The sequence below is a fragment of the Bos mutus genome, chromosome 2, assembly GCF_027580195.1.
Source record: "Bos mutus isolate GX-2022 chromosome 2, NWIPB_WYAK_1.1, whole genome shotgun sequence".
In the NCBI taxonomy this organism is placed as follows: domain Eukaryota; kingdom Metazoa; phylum Chordata; class Mammalia; order Artiodactyla; family Bovidae; genus Bos; species Bos mutus.
In genome coordinates, this window is record NC_091618.1 from 114,079,160 (window position 1) to 114,099,195 (window position 20,036).

The following is a 20,036-nucleotide window of genomic DNA, read 5'->3' on the forward strand; positions in this document are numbered from 1 at the left end:
GCAACCCACTCCAGTACTCTTGCCTGGAAAATCCCATGGACAGAGGAGCCAGGTAGGCTGCAGTCCGTGGGGTTGCTAAGAGTCCGCATGACTGAGCAGCTTCACTTTCACTTTTCACTTTGCTGCATTGGAGAAGGAAATGGCAACCCACTCCAGTGTTCTTGCCTGGAGAATCCCAGGGACGGGGGAGCCTGGTGGGCTGCCATCTATGGGGTCGCACAGAGTCGGACACAACTGAAGCGACTTAGCAGCAGCAGCAGCAGCCACAGCAATCAGAGAAGAAAAAGAAAGAAAAGGAATCCAAATTGGAAAGGAAGCAATAAAACTGTTCCCTTTCATAGATTTTCACATAGAAAATCCTAAATATGCTACCAGAAAACTATTAGAGCTCATCAATGAACGTGGTAAAGTTGCTGGACACAAAAGTAATACATGGAAATCTTGCATCTATACACTAATGACAAAATATCAGAAAAAGAAATTAGGGAAACAATCTCATTTACCATTGTATTAAAAAGAATAAAATACCAAGGAATAAACCTACCTAAGGAAGCCAAGTCCTATACTCTGAAAACTATAAAATGCAATGAAAGAAACTAAAGACGACACAAACAGATAAAAAGGTATACTGTGTTCTTGGACTAGAAGAATCAACATTGTTAAAATGACCATACTATGCAAGAATCTACAGATTCAGTGCAATTCCCATCAAATTACCAATGGCATTTTTCACAGAACTATAACAGAAAATTTTAAAATTTGTACAGAAACACAAAAAAGGTCCCGAATATCCAAAACAATCTTGAGAAAGAAAGGTCCTGAATATCCAAAACAATCTTGAGAAAGAACAGACCTGGAGGAATCATGCCTGCTCCCTGACTTTATACAACAAAGCTATAGCAATCGACACAGAATGGTACTGGGATAAAAACAGACATGTGTAATGGAACAGGATAAATCTAAAGTCAGTCAGACAGAGTAAGACTAATATCACATATGTGGAATCTAAAAAAATGATACAAATGAAATTACTTACAAAAGAGACTCACCAACATAGAGAAAACAAACTTATGATTACCAATAGTGGGGCTGCGGGTAGAGATAAATTAGGAGTTTAGGATTAACATATACACACTCCTACATAGAAAACAGATAAATGACAAAGACCTACCATACAGAACAAGGAACTATACACCCTGTAATATCTTATATTGAAAAAGAATCTAAATATATATTTTTTTATTGTTTTAAGTAACTAAGTCTTATGCAACTCTTTTGTGATCCCATGGACTGTAGCCTGGTCTCCTCTGTCCATAGGATTTCTCAGCCAAGAATACTGGAGTGGGTTGCCATTTCCTTGTCCAGGGGATCTTCCCAACCTAGGGATTGAACCTGTGTCTCCTGCATTGCAGGTGGATTCTTTACCAATGAGCCACCAGGGCTGTTATATATATAATGCTATATTATTTATATATATACTCATATGTGTATATACATACATATATATATATAAAAATAATGTAATAAATGTTAGTTGCTCAGTCATGTCTGACTCTTTGCAACCCCATGGACAGTAGCCTGCCAGGCTCCTCTGTCCATGGAATTCTCTAGTCAAGAATACTGGAGTGGGTGGCCATTTCCTTCTCTAGGGGATCTTCCCGACCACAGATCAAACCATGTCTCCTGCATTGCAGGCAGATTTATAAACACTGCAGGCAGATACATAAACATATGTGTATATATATGTGTGTGTGCTAAGTTGCTTCAATTGTGTCCGACCCTGTGAGACCCTATGAACTGCAGCCTTCCAGGATCCTCTGTCCATGATATTCTCCAGGCAAGAATACTGGAGTGGGCTGCCGTGCCCTCTTCTAGGGGATCTTCCTGACCCAGGGATCACACGCATGTCTCTTAACATCTACCTGCACTGGCAGACAGGTTCTTTACCACTAGTGGCACCTGGGAAGCCCATGTATATATATACATATGAATATATACATATAAAAAACTCACTCATTTTGCTATATACCTGAAACTAACACAACACTGTAAATGAACTAAATGTCAATTTTAAAAAAGGTTTTAAAAAATCCCTCAAGAAAAAACTCAGTGATCATGGAGTCCACAGTAAGAGGAACTAAATGAATCACGTTTTTGAGATTATTTCTCAGAGTGTTCCACAGAGAGATTCCACAAAAAGAGGGTATCATGATCCAGTGAGTTTGGGAAATGCAGTATAGTTCTATTAACACTCACAGGCTCTGACCAATACTGCATCAAACAACCCAACTGCTTATGTTTAGCGGCAGGGAAACGCACGCTGTTCCTTTAGGAGCATCTCCATACTAGAGACAGCGCTGCCAATGCTATCCAAGACTACCCTCTCCCATACTTCCTGGACTCCAGAACACACTTCTGTGACTTGCCTGTTTCCCTCAAGGCTGACCAATTCTTCTGATCAGTGATTTAAATATGATGATACATTTCACTTACAGTCAAATCTTCAATGATTTAGAAGGTACTATCTTCCATTTTGACCCAAGGTTCCAGCTAGTGTCTTTGATTTTTCTCAAAATGAAAATAATCCTATTGATTTATTTGTTCGATTGTAAAAAATGATACATAAGACATTGTTAAAAATATCAGGCAAATCAGAAAGGTACAGAGAAGTATTAATAAAAATCACCTTTAAGTTCATTATTCAAGAGATAACACTGTGAATAGCGGCAATCATTCTTTTAGACAGCTGTCTACTTACCTATACATCCTTAACAGACACACACACATGTTAAGTGGTATGATACTATACACACTATCCTGATAGTGAATTTTAGTTTTTAGGATAACATAGGGTATACTTCAGAACTTATCAAATGAATATTTTTAAAAGAAAATAAATATGCCCAAACATTTTACTTCCTTAGTTTTTTAATTCTCATTGCTTTCCAGTATCTAAAATTTTTACAAATAATTCTTATTTTGATGGTCAGTATAAAATCAACAGGAAGCACCAAGGACTGTGGGTATAAAACAGTCTCTGGAGTATTTCCAAAATCTGTTCTGGAACATCTAGACACAGGGTTCGGGGATCATCAGGACTCTTGCACATGCGTCACCCTGCTCACTACCCAATACAGAGAAACTAAAATGAATCTGACTCAACAGGAATGTCTCTAGAGTTGCCAAATTTGGAGTTAACATTTCTCCTCATAAGGAACCCTTTAAAATCTATAAAGTAACTAGAAACTCTTTTAAAGATCAGTTTTCCATTGCCCAAGGAAAATCATTTACTAAATTAATTATCAAGTAATTCTGGTAAAACTTAATTTCCACCACCCTATCCATTTATTTATTCTTATTGCTCCCACAATGATTTTTAACATTACTAATATTACAAATAACCATTACTCTCTTCTATTAAAAGTCTTCAGTGACTCCTATTTCCTACAAATAAAATTCAAATTCTTAAGCATGAAATACCAGCCTTTCCTGGCAATCCTATTGCTAACTTCCTGCACCCCCGAGTCCCAGAAGCATGCCATACACCAAATGTTCCACACTGTTCTAAATATTCCTTCCTTGACTTTTTCTTCTTCCCAAAATACTTTTTTTTTTTTTTTAATTAATCACATCCTATCCTTCTACCTGGCAAACTTACATTTTACCGTTAAGAGGCAGCTTAAATGTCTTTCCTTTGGATAATATCTGATAGAATTAAAAAACTCAATAAAAGATCCTAAATCATATATAACATTATTTCTTACTGATGTTTGCAATCAGCACAGAAGAATCTTTATAACATTATTTCATTTTGCTATGGTTTCTACTCTGTGAAGAAAATTCCTATTTTTATAGTTATAAAATACTTTGGGATGATGTGCTGCTATTTTTGATGATGCAGGTTTTTATATAATCTTTAAAATATTAAATTATTTTAAAGTCAGTTTGGAAAATACTTTAAATCAAGTTGAAAATATTATAGCAAAAGAATTTTATCAAAATAGAATTTATATAACTTTGGTGCCTGGCCTTGCCTAAAACTTTCTGTGGAACTCATACTAGATTTTCTTACTATTTACCAAAGCTAAAACCGAATACACTACTTTAATAAGAAGTTGGTCAGGACTAAAACATTTGGAGGATTATATCATGGACTGATCCTCACTATCTAATAAGGAAATGACTTTAATGAATATCTACTATGCTACACCCTGGAGAAGGACATGGCAACCCACTCCAGTGTTCTTGCCTGGAGAATCCCATGGAGGGAGGAATCTGGCGGGCTACAGTCCATGGGGTCGCAAGAATTGGACACAACTTAGCTACTAAACCACCACCACTATGCTACACTGTGTAACTTGTATCCATTTCAATCTTCTTCCTTCTTTTAAAACAGTAAAGAAAACCAGACTTTAATGTGGCAAGAACCAGATTCTTATTAGAAACAGTGATGAGAATGAGAAAATAGACAGCAAATATTTAAAAGGCCATTTCACATGATCATTTACACTAGCTCTCCACTAGTCTTTTTACTTTCTTATTTCACATTTCCAAGAATTCAAGGTACAGTGCTTATGTAATTTTAACAGTTACTTATAGAGAACAACTGTTTTGATAGGTTATGGTTCAAGAATATATAGGGAAAGATGGGAAAAAAAGAAGAAAAATATTTCATCAGAGGATTAAAATCTTAAAAAAAAAGCAAATGAAAATTCTGGAACTAAGTAACACAGTACATGAAAACAGGAACTCAACGAATGGATTTACAGCTGACCAAAAAGAGCAGAAAAGAGTAGAATAAAGGTCTAGTGGACTGGAAGACAGGTCAACAGAAAATGTCCAAACTGAAGTTCAGAGAGATGAAAGTCAGGAAATTACAAGTCCAGAGGGGGAAAAAAAAACTTAGAAAAGTCAGAAAATAATTTATAATGAACAGCTCTAAAGTTATAGTAACATGACATTTAATAATTTTATATTTCTTATAAGTGTTCTTTGTATATATCTAACATCTAATAAACAGGATAATACAAAGCAAGGACAGTCCTATCTTTTTCACTTGCTATTCCATATATATCACAATACTGAACTCAATAAGTTTTCCTTCTAGTGAGAAAAGTTATAGAATGACTCATAAATTTTTTTTTAAGTCATTCTAAAACTATGAAAATCATATAAAGAAAAATGTCTTCAACAAAACTTCTTAAATTATTTTAGGTTAGTTGCAACTGATATATACCATGATACCTCATTAAACTATAACTAATACAAATGCTGTCAAAATCAACACAAAAAGTTCCAAAGTGACAGGAATCACTTCATGTTTCATGAGGTGTAACCTAGTGTGTGGGAGAACATCTTTTTTTTTTATAGGGTATAAAGAGCATCTTATCTTCAGCTGCAGTCTCTAACCACGTGGATGTATGTCCAATGCTTCACTGGATAAAAAGACTCTGACTGAGCAACAATCATTTTTCCTTAACCAAGCGGTCCACAACAGCAAAGGCAGAAAAGCAGGACAAGGCCTGGCTGGAGATTCAGGCTGAAACAGGAGTGCAGGAGAAGATGGCAGTGAAGGGGAAAGTGAGATGTCAACCGCAGACAACCTTTCATGTCATGCAATGAGAATCTCTTTCCTGGCTGCAGTAAGTTGATACTGAGACAGCACACATACCACATGTACTTCCTGGACTAGTAACTTACACTGTACACAAAGATCATCAGTAAAGCTTAGGCTTCCCAGGTATGGGGAAGATGCCAATATAAGAGCATGGTGTGGCCTTTGAAACCTTGTGTCCCAGTCAACACTACAACTTCGCTGATCACTGCATCAGATTTTACAACTGATCACTCATTAGAGGGAATAAGGCTGGATATAGAGAAATTTCTCATGGAACTAACCCATGGTGGCGCAATTGAAAAGGAGGGGGAAATGTGAGAAATACTTAAGAAATAAATGATTGTTGGGTATGGCTGTGTGAAATGAGCAAGACGAAAAAGTTCTTTTAATCATTAGATAATACAGGTACAAGTACTTTAGGTTTTTCAGAGTCTATGAAAAGGTATAAAATATATATAAAAAAAAGATATGGTTCCAAAACATAAAAGTAAAACTACAAAACTAAAGTTAATTCCAAAAGCAATTTATATTTCAAAACACAACCAACAGCAAAAAAATAAACATTTGATATGGGATATAGTATTTGATAACAGTATAAGATGGAAGCCTCTAAATGAGTAAGGCCAAGCCTACAGACATCTTAAAACAGAACTAAGAGAAAAGAAAATGGTGTCTTGCTTTTGGTCTTATGAAATGGCTAAATAACAGTGTCACCAGCTATTAAAGGGAATACAAGCGTATCTGGTAGGAAAACTGATGAGCTTGGTTTTGGACATACTGAGGTTGAGGTGCCTACGGAACAACTTGAGTTCAACAACTTATTCCTAATTTTAGGGCCTGTTTAATACAGAAAACACATGATGAACAATGACAACAACATAATGAACACTGATGGCTATAAATTCAAACTGCCCCCCTACTTCAGTGGATCACACATTCTGTTAAAACAAACTGTTAGTTGGGAGAATCATTAGTTGAAATGGGGAGTATCAGATAAGATTAATAGATAAATCAATACAACTATTTCACATTCTGTTTATCTTCCGTGCCATACATCTAGTTCAAAACTAAGAGAATCATATTTCAGCATTTAAATTGCTCACAAAGCATATTCACAAATTGCCCACCTCCACTACAACCCCTTTTACTATCTCTTTGCCATGTGAAAACTTTATGATGATTGTTCCAAAACAAAAGGAAAGCTGCATGTTGCCCAAGGCCTATACATCAAACTCATGTTGATCTATTCCTCAATCCAATTCTAGGATTTCTGGGCCAGAGTGAACAGTGAGTGATTACAAATAAAGTCTCGAGTAGCAGTAGCGAGGGTGAGAGGGCAGGAACGAGGAGGAGCTGGGAAGACTGGGGTGCTGCTTCACCCCAGGGGAGTCATTCAGTAAAATCAGCATTATGACCACATTATGAGAGGCAACGTGGTATAATGGAAAGTATCTGAACTTTGCAGTGTGGCAAAACTGAATTCCAATTCTAGCTCTCAAACTTGCTACGGGATCTCAGAAGGTGGGGAGACGGCAACAAATGGAAAAGGAAGAGTGTACAGACTTCTTTCTTTCCTCTCACCCCACTTCCTTCTTCCTTCGTTTGGCCCATGAGCCTGTAGTTAGAGGCTTATCTGCCCCAGGCACTCAGATGACTATCTATTTGGATACATGATGTCACAGAATCCTAGAATTATAAAATGGTAAGAGTAGAAAGATGAAGATGGCGGTTTCAAGAATATAGGTGATTTGCCCCAGATCAATCTTTTAGTTTATTTAGTGGCAACAGGAATAGGTATTTGGGTTCCCAGCCCAGATGTTTCTCCCCTCTATGTCACAAGTTAAACCTGGAAAATATATAATTAATTAATTGAAGAGGGATTTACATTTTATAATTTTCCATAAAGAGCAAATTTCCATGAATTCCTATTAACAACCTCTGTTCTCCAAGTATGCCATTGATTCCAAATTCAGCATGAAGAAATACTGTATTATATCATTCTTTTGCCAGAAAGATGAATAATAAATCTGGTGGCTGGGAATAAGAGCAGTCCCTGCTCACTTACCAAGCATAAGTGATTGGAGGAGTTAAACACGATCATACCAGAGTCCTAAGCTACATTATCATCTTTCTATCGTCTCTCTGTGGTTACCAAGAGAAATGCTATTTCTTTGACTTCTTTCTTAAATGAAGTTTCTACTTTTAAATCTTTTCCAAGCAACGTATAAGTGAATGCACACATGAACAAACAAAGGAGTGAACAAAGACAATTGATAATTATTCTAAGCCTCTGGAGAGGCAACAATGTGGAGCGATTAAGAGCATAGACTCTGAAACCCAAGTGCTGCTGCTGCTGCTAAGTCGCTTCAGTCATGTCCAACTCTGTGCGACTCCACAGACGGCAGCCCCATCAGGCTCCCCTGTCCCTGGGATTCTCAAGGCAAGAACACTGGAGTGAGCTGCCATTTCCTTCTCCAATGCATGAAAGTGTAGAGTGAAAGTGAAGTCAGTCGTGTCCGACTCTTAGTGACTCCATGGACTGCAGCCTACCAGGCTCCTCCGTCCATGGGATTTTCCAGGCAAGAGTACTGGAGTGGGATGCCATTGCCTTCTCCCTGAAACCCAACTGCCTAGGTTCAAATCCCAGCTACGTGAATTTTTAAGTGTATGACCCTGGCCAAGCTCCTCAACCTCTAGGTCCTCTGTTTCCTTATTTATAAAGTGGAGACAGTAATTGTACGTACATCCTAGAACTGTTAGGAAGATTAAATGAGGTTAGAGGCCTGGCAGGAGGCAGGCCCAACAGGTAAGCATGCTATTGCATTATTGTTCTGTTATTACTGCAGGGTTAATGGATATATTTGTTTCTGGCCACTGTGCTGTAAGCGAAGAACAGACAAAATGCCAGGCAAAGTTCAATAGGTAGGAAAGAGCCAGGAGTTCCCAAAGAAAGCTGCCTGAACCAAAAGCCAATTTAAGAGAAATGACATTGGCTTTAATTTTAGAAGTTACAAAGATCTTTTCTCTTTAGTTCCTTTCCTTATTCAAAAAATAGATGGGCGCTGACACAGCAGGACAGATGGGAGGGAACAGGTACGATGAAATATAAGGAAGCAGCTACAATAAAAATGCCTTAAAAGTTCTTAATTACTGAGTGCTACCATTCATGAGGAATTTTTAAGAGTCTCAAAGCTATTAAAATGGTAATTAGGTCCCAAGAAAACAAGAACCAATTCAATTACATGCTGGATGCTTTCAAAATTTAAAGCCCTCTATTAAGAGGGTTTTGAACGAGGCACAGTTATAATTACAGGTCCACGACCAACCTTAAAGCCAAAGTGTAGGTTCCTGGCTGACGCTGGCTCTCCCGAATGAGGTAGCTCCCCTCAGCTACACTCAAGAGCTGGTCTGCAGCTTCTCGGGAGATCATGCCGTGAAACCTAAGAAACAAAGTCAATTCAGAAACTGCAAGCTTTCCACCTTTTTTGATAAAACAAAACCTCCCACCTTCTCCTGTAGTTTTCTGGGCAAAGTACTGCCATATAATCAGAGGGGAGCAGTTGGGTTTAACTGTGCTTGTGTTTCCCAGGGCCTGGCCCTGGGCCGGCTTCTCTGTAGTGACAAGAACAGCACCGAAGTAGCTCTCCAATCCATTTAACAATCACGGAGACAAAATTCACTTCCATCTCCGGGAAGATCAACCACCTCTCTCAAGAGGACAATTCCCTTCTTACGTAGTTGCCTGACCATATGGACATGCTAAAAAAATACACAGAAACATGTCCTACTTCCTTTCTTCACACCAGTGGCATTGCTTCAAACTTTTGGCTCAGAGTCTATGGTTGGCAATTTTCCAGGACCCTGGGTTGCCCTTAATTGGCATGATTGCCCAATAATGTGCATAATCTGCATCAGTGCATACTCAAGCCAAGAGCCAACAACTGTAACACTTGCTTTCACTCCCTGCTAAAACACTATTTTTGATTAACAGAAGAATAAACACAAATAACACATTCCTTATATAAAACATGGTAGGTTCACCTGTAACATTCTGACATAAAACACTGGAAAATTTAGAAACATCAATGTAACTAACCATTAGTATTAAAAATATAAAATCACCTTGTATTCGTATGGTGATGCACAATTTACAAAGAACCTACACATATATTATATCCTTTTATTAACTCAAAGAAAATTGAATTGAGCAAATGCTCAAGTGAGACTATAGCTTTTAAAGGTACAAAAAACCCCAACAGTCCCTTGAATTTGGAATGATACATTGAAAAGGCCCTGAAATGGTATAATAATAATTTAAGAACTTTATGAGAGTTCAAGTTGGTCTTTCTCAATTTAAGTCTTAAAGTAGCTCGTGTAACTATGCTCAATTAGAACATGTTTTAGACAACATGACAATTAGAATAACAATGTTTAATGATGGCTCCCGGTATTTCTTATCTCCATAAATTTCCTCAATCGTTCAGAACCAGATCCACTCTGATTCTGTTGGAACAAGAAGATGGTAGCCTATCCCTGGTAATAACACATATATTAGATTATCAGATTGATAAATTTTAAGTTTGCTACTGCTAAATCGCTTCAGTCGTGTCCGACCCTGTATGACCCCGTAGACAGCAGCCTACCCCATAGACAGCAGGCTCCTCTGTCCCTGGGATTCTACAGGCAAGAACACTGGAGTGGGCTGCCATTTCCTTCTCCATTTTAAGTTTACATGACATCAGTTAATTGAGAGAATTTAATATCTCCTTGCTTTTAAAGGCACAATTAATTTAAAAGGAAATCTCATTCAAGGAAACTAATTTAGGGACAAAACTTGATGATGGTATTTAAAGACTCTTAAAACTATTCGTACCAGTTGACCCAAAATTTCCCTCCCAGTAAAACCTTTATGCGCTAAGATATTTCTTATAGTATTACCTTTAATACTATAGTTTAAATTCAGCCTACCAGCCAAAAGCATAGAAATGACTATAGTATAACGTAAAGAACACCACTGGCTCCCCACAACTCATAAGCGCCCAGGTTTTACTTATAAGAGTCCTGAAAATGTAAACAGAGCTTTAGACAAAAATACTTGTTTTAGACATTATTGTTTATCTGAAAGATAAATGAATTTGGGGAATGATAGGATTATAGGTGATTTTTGTTCTCTTCCCCAAAGGGCTATATTTCTATTTTTTTTTTAATAATTAGAAGAATCAAGGACTTTAAAAATCGTTACATTTTTTCATAAAATAGAAAAATGCTCATTATTAATATTAAATCAGGCTACAAAAATTCTATGTATAATAACTCAATTTGGAAAAACCATTAAGAAAATAGATCTTCAGAAGATAATACTTCAACTTTTTAACATTAGTTATTTCTAGGCAGAAAATGACTTATAGAAAATTGGAAAATAAAAGTATAAATGTAGAATAAACCACCCATATCATTACATATATGTGTATATGTATCTATATGTTTAATATATGCATACATACAAATATATACATTCCCTCATACACATCTAGTATTATTTATTTACTCTACATGGCTTGCATCTATATGTTAGCATTGTGTGCACATTTTTTCTCAGTTATTTTTTGCAATACTTATCTTTATGTTCTATATTTTCACCAACTATAATTACATTTATAGTCAGAAAAATAATTTAACTCAATCAAACTTCAACACTTCTCTCCTCCTGGTTTTATTTTTTACTAAAAGTATCCATTTACCTGTTTCTCTTACATATTCCAATCTATAAAATGTTTTCTGATAATCCATACTTACTCTCTTCCGTAATACTTTGGTCTATTTTCTACCTATTGGGAAAGAGAAGAAGGATATTTATGAAATGGAAATGTTCAGAATACAACTCAACATTTTGAACACGTGACAAACTAAAGCATATATTAAGAGAAAGAATTAGAATAAGATTAGAAAAATCAGAGCCTGCAGTCCCAATGTTGTCAGCAGATCAACTCTTTCATTTGGACTGGTCACTTCATCTCCCAGGCCTTTTTCTTATCTATAAAATTGTGCTTGTAAAAACAGTTAGACTAAATTATCTTTCATTTCTAGGACTTTATGAATCTGAAAAAAAAAATTTACATCGCTTTATTCAAAAAGTAAAATAAAACATCCAAAACCTTAATGCCATGGTTGTGTCAGAACAGACTGTGGCTTTCTCTCCCATCCACTCCCTTCCTGTTGCACCATATTCCCCATTCTGTTAACATCTCCATATAATCTTGCCCCTTTGTTTGCCCCTTCAGCTCTTCCTTCACCATAGTCTACCTCTCCAAGAGCTTTTCCTGGTCTGTGTGCTCATTGTATCTAAAGAAAGGTCCAGTAGAATAGATTCTAAGGAATTTTCCTGAGGTAGACTTAGAATATTAGACCTGTTCATTCAAGAGACATTTATTTAGTGGCAAATAACTGGTAGGCATCATCATAACTGTAATATGACAAACCAGTCGTTACTCTTGAGATTTACATTCTGATGATGAGAGACAGACAATAAGGAGGTTTGAAGAAACAAAACGAACAAGAGAATAGGAAGCAGTAATAAGTGCTATAATGAAAAGGAGAATGAGTAACAGCAAAGGGGGGACTGATGAGGTGTTTAGGTTGGGCGATCAGGAGACTGCTCTGAGATGACACTTAAACTGGGTCTTGACAGAAGTGGAACAAGGGGGTAGCTTATCGCAGTGGTCCATTGTAGGCACCGTGCACTACATTCACTGAGTTCATGCTAGGTGTTATAATTACATTTCTGAATTATTTAATGCTCACAATGAGATAAAGTATTCTACTTCATCCTCATAAGATAGTATTATCATTCTCATTACGCTGCTGAAGAAAACTGAGACTCAGCATGCTTAGGGAACTTGATCAAGGTGACCTGGTAGAACCCAAGGTGAAACTGGGATTCTTACTCTGAAGTAGCAAGAAGGGCCCAAACCCTTTGTCTATTTGACACTGATTCATCTAAATTAAATATGGCAGTTTCCCAAAGCATCTCAGTCTATCCTTTTGGGGACTATCTCCCTTCACCTCCACACAGAGCCTGACCACCAAGTTTAGGCGACCTACCCATGGGTCATCAAGGTCTGGTACTGTTTTCAGCAAGCTTGAGGTATTTATTCATATTTGAGAAATAAATTTTGCAGTTCAATGAAATGTATGATCTCTAGCATATGCTGCTGGCTTATCTAGCCCAGATCATTGTCTTTGAGCTATTTTTGAATTCTCTAAAATGCAGGTAACTGATACACACACACATACACTCTTCCTGTGCGGCAGTGGTTTAATTGACTTCTTCCTTAGCCCTCCTCAGGGGAAAAACAGGCTTTGTCTTTAAGTGCAATTTATCTCAACATTCCTTGAATCTCTATAAATATATGCTATTTTGACTTTTCCTTTAGAACTGATTATTAACATTTGCCTGGTTTCTTCTATGAGAAAATACATTTTAAACACATGTTCATCTTCATTTCTGTAGGAGAGACACAATGTTACCATTTACTGAAAACTGTATTTATGTAACACTTTACCCTTTAGGAATCTTCTGTTGTCTGTTGAAATTGTAGTCAAGTCATTCAAATTCTCAAAAGTAAATTCCACCTGATTTGGTCTTGTTGCATAATTTCTCTGCTCATAAACCTCAGTGTGCTAAAAATATGCCAGCTGGTCCCCACAGCTACAGAGGAAGGGCAGGGCCACAAAACTATTTTTGTTTAAGAGCAAACCTTTGCTTTTGAGAGAAAAATTTAATCTTTAGGTCTTAAATAACTAACTTAAGGTTCTATAGTATTATATGATGAAATGTTTTCCAGAACAACTGTGCAGTGTTTATTCAAATTAAAAATATGTAAATCCCTGGTACTTGACTATAGAGGAACACTTGCAAATGTATATATGAAGATATGTATAAGAATGAAGCACAGTTCACAGTCATTTTAAAAATGGAAATAAATATACACCAACAGAGGAATAACTAAACTGCTTTACAGTATAAATGATATGCATGGCTTGAAGGAATAATGTAGCTCTAAAGGAACTAACATGAAGAGGTCACCAAGATAAATAACTGAATACAAACATAAGCTGTAATAGTGATACAGTATGGTACCATTTAGGAAAATCACTTGTGCATGCAATAATATATATCTACAGCATAGAGAGAGATCTGGAAAAATATATACCAAATTCAAATGATACCTTGAGGAAGCTGAGAGATAATTAAACTGAGAGGCCCCTGGGAAAGGCAAAATAGGACCTTAGGACTGCCTGTAAAATAATCTTTTAACAAAGAATATCACCATAAAAAACCAGAAATCAAGAATAACTTTTGTACAAACTAATAGTGGAGTCTCAGACACATTAGAATGGGTCCCCCATTCTAATCTGGCATTTCCCTCAAATTGTGGTATCTTTGTAGGTGGCTAAAGATAAATTACCTTATTAGACATATGTGACCGAGGTAAAAACAGAGGAAAGGTCTTGAATATACTCTACTCATTAATGAAAATCTGGGACAAGTACAAGTAGTAGTGAAGACTAAGGAACTGCTGGCCCCAAATGGTGTGGCAGTCAGTGGCACTGAAACTGAGCAGGACTCTGTGTTCAGCAAACTTGCCATATTTACTGCAGGGCCCTCCCAGGTACAACAGCCTCTCCTTGTCCCCTATTTCTTGTATGTAAAAAAAGGTTTTAGTCTCCTAGGCCTTTCCTGAGTTCCAAAGAGGAAACTCAAGTAGGTACTAATCAGGGAAGAATCAAGCAGTTTCTCAAGTAGTAGAAACAAAAGCAGTCAAGAAACAGTAGCTCAGCAATAAAAGCACCCAAGTTCCCCCTCAAGGGATATACACAACAATCTGACATGTATTTTTGAGTTACTCTGCAGGAACTAAGGCCCATACCAGGCAGAGGCCAGTGACTATGTGCTGACCGAGAGTTAACGATTAGGATTCTTGATTAGGATTCTTAAACACCACCCCATGACCTCACCATCAACCAATGAGAACAAAGTCATTTCCCCTGCAGCCCTCAGCCCAATGTTGCCTTAAAAAAGCCTTCCATGAAAGCCATTGAAGAGTTCGGTTCTTTTCATCAGGAGCTGCCCATTCTCTGCTTAGCTAGGCAATAGGTATTGTACTTTCCTTCGCCAAACCCAGTGTCAGTAAATTGACTTAGCTATGTTGCAAGTGTGGAGGCAAGTTTGGTTCAGTAACAGAGTTACAACCCAAGACAAATACAAATAGTGATTACTTATTTGATAGTTCTGCATTGGTCTACTTACTATATGCTTCCACTGATTGCCTAAGCAACCATTTTCATAAGACAATTAATTTTGGCCTTATATTGCTGAATAATTTTTTTCCTTTACCCAAAACATCTTGAATTAAAAGAAATTAGGTAAACATTGATTACCTAATAGTAAGTTCAAAACAATATTCACACACCAATTTACATCTTCTTTGCATTTTTATAATGGAACTGTCAATGTTTTAGGTAAACATTGATTACCTAAACAGTAAGTTCAAAACAATATTCACACACCAATTTACATCTTCTTTGCATTTTTATAATGGAAGTGTCAAATAAAACTTAAATACAAACTAATTCTTTTTTTTTTGAATTTTACTTTATTTATTTTAAATATCAGAGAAATTTTTATTAGTTCATATTTTTCTTGCTGTTAATAAAAAATTGTGGTTTAGAATAATAATTTATTTAAAAACTGTATTTCTAATACAGAATATTAAAAATTTGAAAAATGTTTATTATTTCTTTTCTGATTCCAAAAGTAGTATATTCAAATTCTCATTCTAGTGCTAATCACAGTTAATATTTAAACATTTTTTCTTTTGGGTTTTTATACATTGAAATAAATAAGAAACTATACCATTATAATGCCTAACCTACATTTTTTTTTTTTTTTAGGCTGATGCAGGATCTTAGTTTTCCTTCCAATTTTATTTTATTTTTAAACTTTACATAATTGTATTAGTTTTGCCAAATATCAAAATGAATCCGCCACAGGTATACATGTGTTCCCCATCCCGAACCCTCCTCCCTCCTCCCTCCCCATACCATCCCTCTGGGCCGTCCCAGTGCACCAGCCCCAAGCATCCAGCATCATGCATCGAACCTGGACTGGCAACTCGTTTCCTACATGATATTTTACATGTTTCATTGCCATTCTCCCAAATCTTCCCACCCTCTCCCTCTCCCACAGAGTCCATAAGACTGTTCTATACATCAGTGTCTCTTTTGCTGTCTCGTACACCGGGTTATTGTTCTCTTATTTAGGTAGTGAAGAGGATCAGATCATGCCACTTTAGCATAAGGATTATTTTGAGCTGAAGGGAATTAAGAAAGAGCAAACACAGGAAGAGACACCTGCCCTCCCCATTTCTGTCTAAAACTAGGGCATAGATTTAACTTCCCTTTGTAAAGGCATCTTCTCCTGAAACAGGAGCAGAAGAACCTAACTTCAGAGACAATGATCACCCAAGATGACTTGAATCTGCATAATTAACCCTTACTAAGTAGCCCTTACTTACTGTACAGTTCCTAATCACCTTCCCACAACTTCCCACCTCTCTCGGAAGCCCAGACTCCTGATTCCTTTGTCTCTTTTACACACTTGAATATTCCTTGTTAAAATAGCATATAAGCCCTTGGGTGTAACTGCCTCTTAGGGTTTTCATTTACCTGCTTTGAGCCCCTCCTCACCTAAGTGCATATGAAATAAATCTTTTCTGTTAATCTCTCTTTTGTTAAGTTTAATTTGTAGGCCCAGACACTGAATTTAAGAGGATAGAGGTTTTTCCTCCCCTACATGTTTAGGGGATGTCTAAGGTATCATTATTTAAGCAGTGACTTGGGATAGTCTTTTCAAACTCACAGACACTATAGCATTACCCTGATAATCAAATTAAAGGATTAGTTGGTAATATAACCACCTTACAATCAATTTGAAATGGATTCAAATGAAATCGTACAAATGATTATATATAATCCTAAAACTAGTTTACTTGCAAGTAGATCAAACTGGGAATTTAAATGTTATATGCAATATAAAAATGTTTGTGTGTATATAAACATTTGTATGCTTATTTCTAAGTTTTTGAAGTTCATAATAATAGTCAAGGACCTTTTTTCAGACAAGAACTGGTTGAAGTCAATGTGGCTAAGACGTGATTTTAAATTAGCACTTGTGCTGAATTATATGCTTTGCTTTCTCTAATTTTCTGTATTTAGTAGGTAACATTTTTTTTATGATAGCATATAGTGGGTAGATAAAATGAGAAATGAGGAGAACAAAAAATTCCTAACTAAAAATAAAAGGTGCTCATAAAAGGTTTTGTAGCTTGGTCTGCATAAATGTTGTATGTACTTCCACCACAGAAAGAAAACTTAATCTACCATTATTGAATATAACATAAAGTGCATAATATAAGAATTTGATAGCTAAACAGATGCCATTCTACAATATTTTAAATGTCAATGGAATCCATCAAATTAACATTTATTGTAGAACTTTGTAAGTAATGACCTACTTTCTTCATACATAAAACATTTTAATCAAATTCATCAAACCACACTCTTCCAAACTAAAGTCTTAATTCTTATATTTTATTTTCCACAAAAATAAAAAGGACTTATTTCATATAGAAGTATTTTGCTCTCCAAAGAAAAACTAAAAACAGCAGAAATTAAAATATATATATATACATAATAATTGTTAATCCTCTCCCTTCCTCTCCCACAATAATATAGATTCATGTTTTGGATTACTTCTTTAATGAAACCCTATTCATGGCCATAGTTCAAAACAGTAGTTCTAAAAAAATGTTTTTTCTAATTTAAATTCAATTTTAAAAAATATATAATTCTGAAGACAAAACCACTAGAATAATGAACTAAAACAGAACACTTCCAAAATGTTCAGTGCTGTTCCTTCCTAACAGTGCTACTGACCTAGTCAGACATCAATACTTCCCTTTTGTTTATATTTGAACAATGGTACATAGAGGCAGCCTCTTTAAACTTAGTCTGGAATTCTATAGGATGCTTTCTGAAAGGGTATAAATACATGAAATGTTAAGGAATATGACCTTGGCCAAATATTATTAATTTTTCAGGTAGCAACCAGGAACAGGGGAGCCTGGAGGGCTGCCGTCTCTGGGGTCGCATAGAGTTGGACACGACTGAAGCGACTTAGCAGCAGCAGCAGCAGCAACCTAGAGGATGTACATAAAGCCTATATACAAAAATAAAAATGCTTTCAACTGTCAAAATTTTATTTTGTACTGTTTTTCAAAATGGCTCAGTTATCTGGAGGCATGAAAGAGGGAAGAGGGAGGAAAAAAGCTGCACTTGGTGCTTGCTTCCCACAATGGTAGATATTGAATTAAAGACTTATAAGTCAGTAAATACTCAAATCGAGCTTTGGATCTATTTTTACTTCCTATGTAAAAGTGCAGGGGAGGAGGACAGAGAATGAGGAGAGGATTAAAGGGGAGGAAGAGGAAAGGGAGGAGGAGGAGGAGAAAGAGGAAAAGGAAGACTAGGAAGAGGAGGAGGAGCTAATTTAAAACAGCTCAAAGACAATGAAGACTAAAATCAGATACTCTGTAAGGATGTGCAGCATGTAGACAACACAGTTTTCCAGTGAAGAACACATTTTCCACTACATTTTCAAAATTATTGTTTCTTCTCATGCATTTTACACCACAAAAAAAATCAACATGGACAATATTATTGTTGTTTTGTCGCTAAGCTGTGTCCAACTCTCTTGCCACCCCCTTGGACTGTAGCTCACCAGGCTCCTCTGTCCATGGGATTTCCCAGGCAAGAATACTAGAGTGGGTTGCCATTTCCTTCTCCAGGGGATCTTTCTGACCCAGGGATCAAACCCATGTCTCCTGCATTGGCAGGTGAACTCTTTACTACTATGCCACCAGGGAAGCCAATAATGTGGATAACAGACTTCAACAAACCAAAAAAATAAATAAATAAAAACCACAAGAAAAAGCAGTGCCAGCACAGTGAAGGAGTGGGTACCTGTCAAAGAACTACATATTAACAAATGACTTGTAGGGAAAAGGTGACCAAGAAAACAAGATCAAGAAGTGTCATGGAATTTACAAAGGCTGTCTAACATTTACCCTCCATTAATAGTAAAATCCAAATAGGAAAAGGAGTATGTCAAGGCTGTATATTGTCACCCTGCTTATTTAACTTATATGTAGAGTACATCATGAGAAATGCTGGGCTGGAGGAAGCACAAGCTGGAATCAAGATTGCTGGGAGAAATATCAATAACCTCAGATATGCAGATGACACCACTCTTATAGCAGAAGGTGAAGAAGAAGTAAAGAGCCTTTTGATGAAAGTGAAAGAGGAGAGTGGAAAAGTTGGCTTAAAGCTCAACATTCAGAAAACTAAGATCATGGCATCCAGTCCCATCACTTCATGGCAAACAGATGGGGAAACAGTGGAAACCGTGGCTGACTATTTTTTTGGGCTCCAAAATCACTGCAGATGGTGACTGCAGCCATGAAATTAAAAGATGCTTACTCCTTGGAAGGAAAGTTATGACCAACCTAGACAGCATATTCAAAAACAGAGACATTACTTTGTCCACAAAGGTCCATCTAGTCAAGGCTATGGTTTCTCCAGTAGTCATGTATGGATGTGAGAGTTGGACTATAAAGAAAGCTGAGCACAGAAGAATTGATGCTTTTGAACTGTGGTGTTGGAGAAGACTCTTGAGAGTCCCCTGGACTGCAAGGAGATCAAACCAGTGCATCCTAAAGGAGATCAGTCCTGGGTGTTCATTGGAAGGACTGATGCTAAAGCTGAAAATCCAATACTTGATGCGAAGAGCTGACTCATTTGAAAAGACCCTGATGCCGGGGAAGATTGAGGGCAGGAGGAGAAAGGGACGACAGAGGATGAGGTGGTTGGATGGCATCACCGACTTAAAGGACATGAGTTTGGGTGAACTCTGGGGTTAGTGATGGACAGGGAGGCCTGGCGCGCTGCAGTTCATGGGGTCGCAAAGAGTCAGACACAACTGAGTGAATGAACTGAATAGTAAAATAAACTTCTGGGCTCCTACCTTCCTCCTCAATTCCGTAACATTCTTGGTGGTATTGTAACTGAGCAAGGGCTTGTATGCCTACAGTGTAGAAAGCTAAACCCTGACAGTAGGTGTTTACAGTAAAGTTAGGGTATATGTCAGGGCTCCTAGCAAGGGAATAGGAGACAAGCCTCAGATTCCCACTTGGTCTTTGAGTTAGCACGTTTTTTCAAATAGGAGAAAGTGGCTAGGATTAATCATGGTCTTGTGATGTCTCTTAATCACAGTTTCCGGAGTCGAGATGTCTCAGGTTAT

At 36.9% G+C, this 20,036-nt stretch overlaps 1 protein-coding gene across 3 annotated transcripts in view; it reads right to left on the reverse strand.

Annotated features, from left to right (window-relative positions):
* CHN1 (chimerin 1) overlaps positions 1-20,036 on the reverse strand; it is a 201,297-nt gene that overhangs the window by 117,731 nt on the left and 63,530 nt on the right. The window contains exons 5-6 of one of the 3 annotated variants that reach the window (XM_005902544.3): positions 11,414-11,445; positions 8,944-9,057 (exon numbers count right to left, since the gene is read on the reverse strand). The exons of 1 other annotated variant lie outside the window; for it this stretch is intronic. In XM_005902544.3, coding sequence (XP_005902606.1) covers positions 8,944-9,057; positions 11,414-11,445 — 146 coding nt within the window. The remainder of the gene's footprint in view (positions 1-8,943; positions 9,058-11,413; positions 11,446-20,036) is intronic. One more of the 3 variants, XM_070358719.1, reaches the window with a different exon arrangement.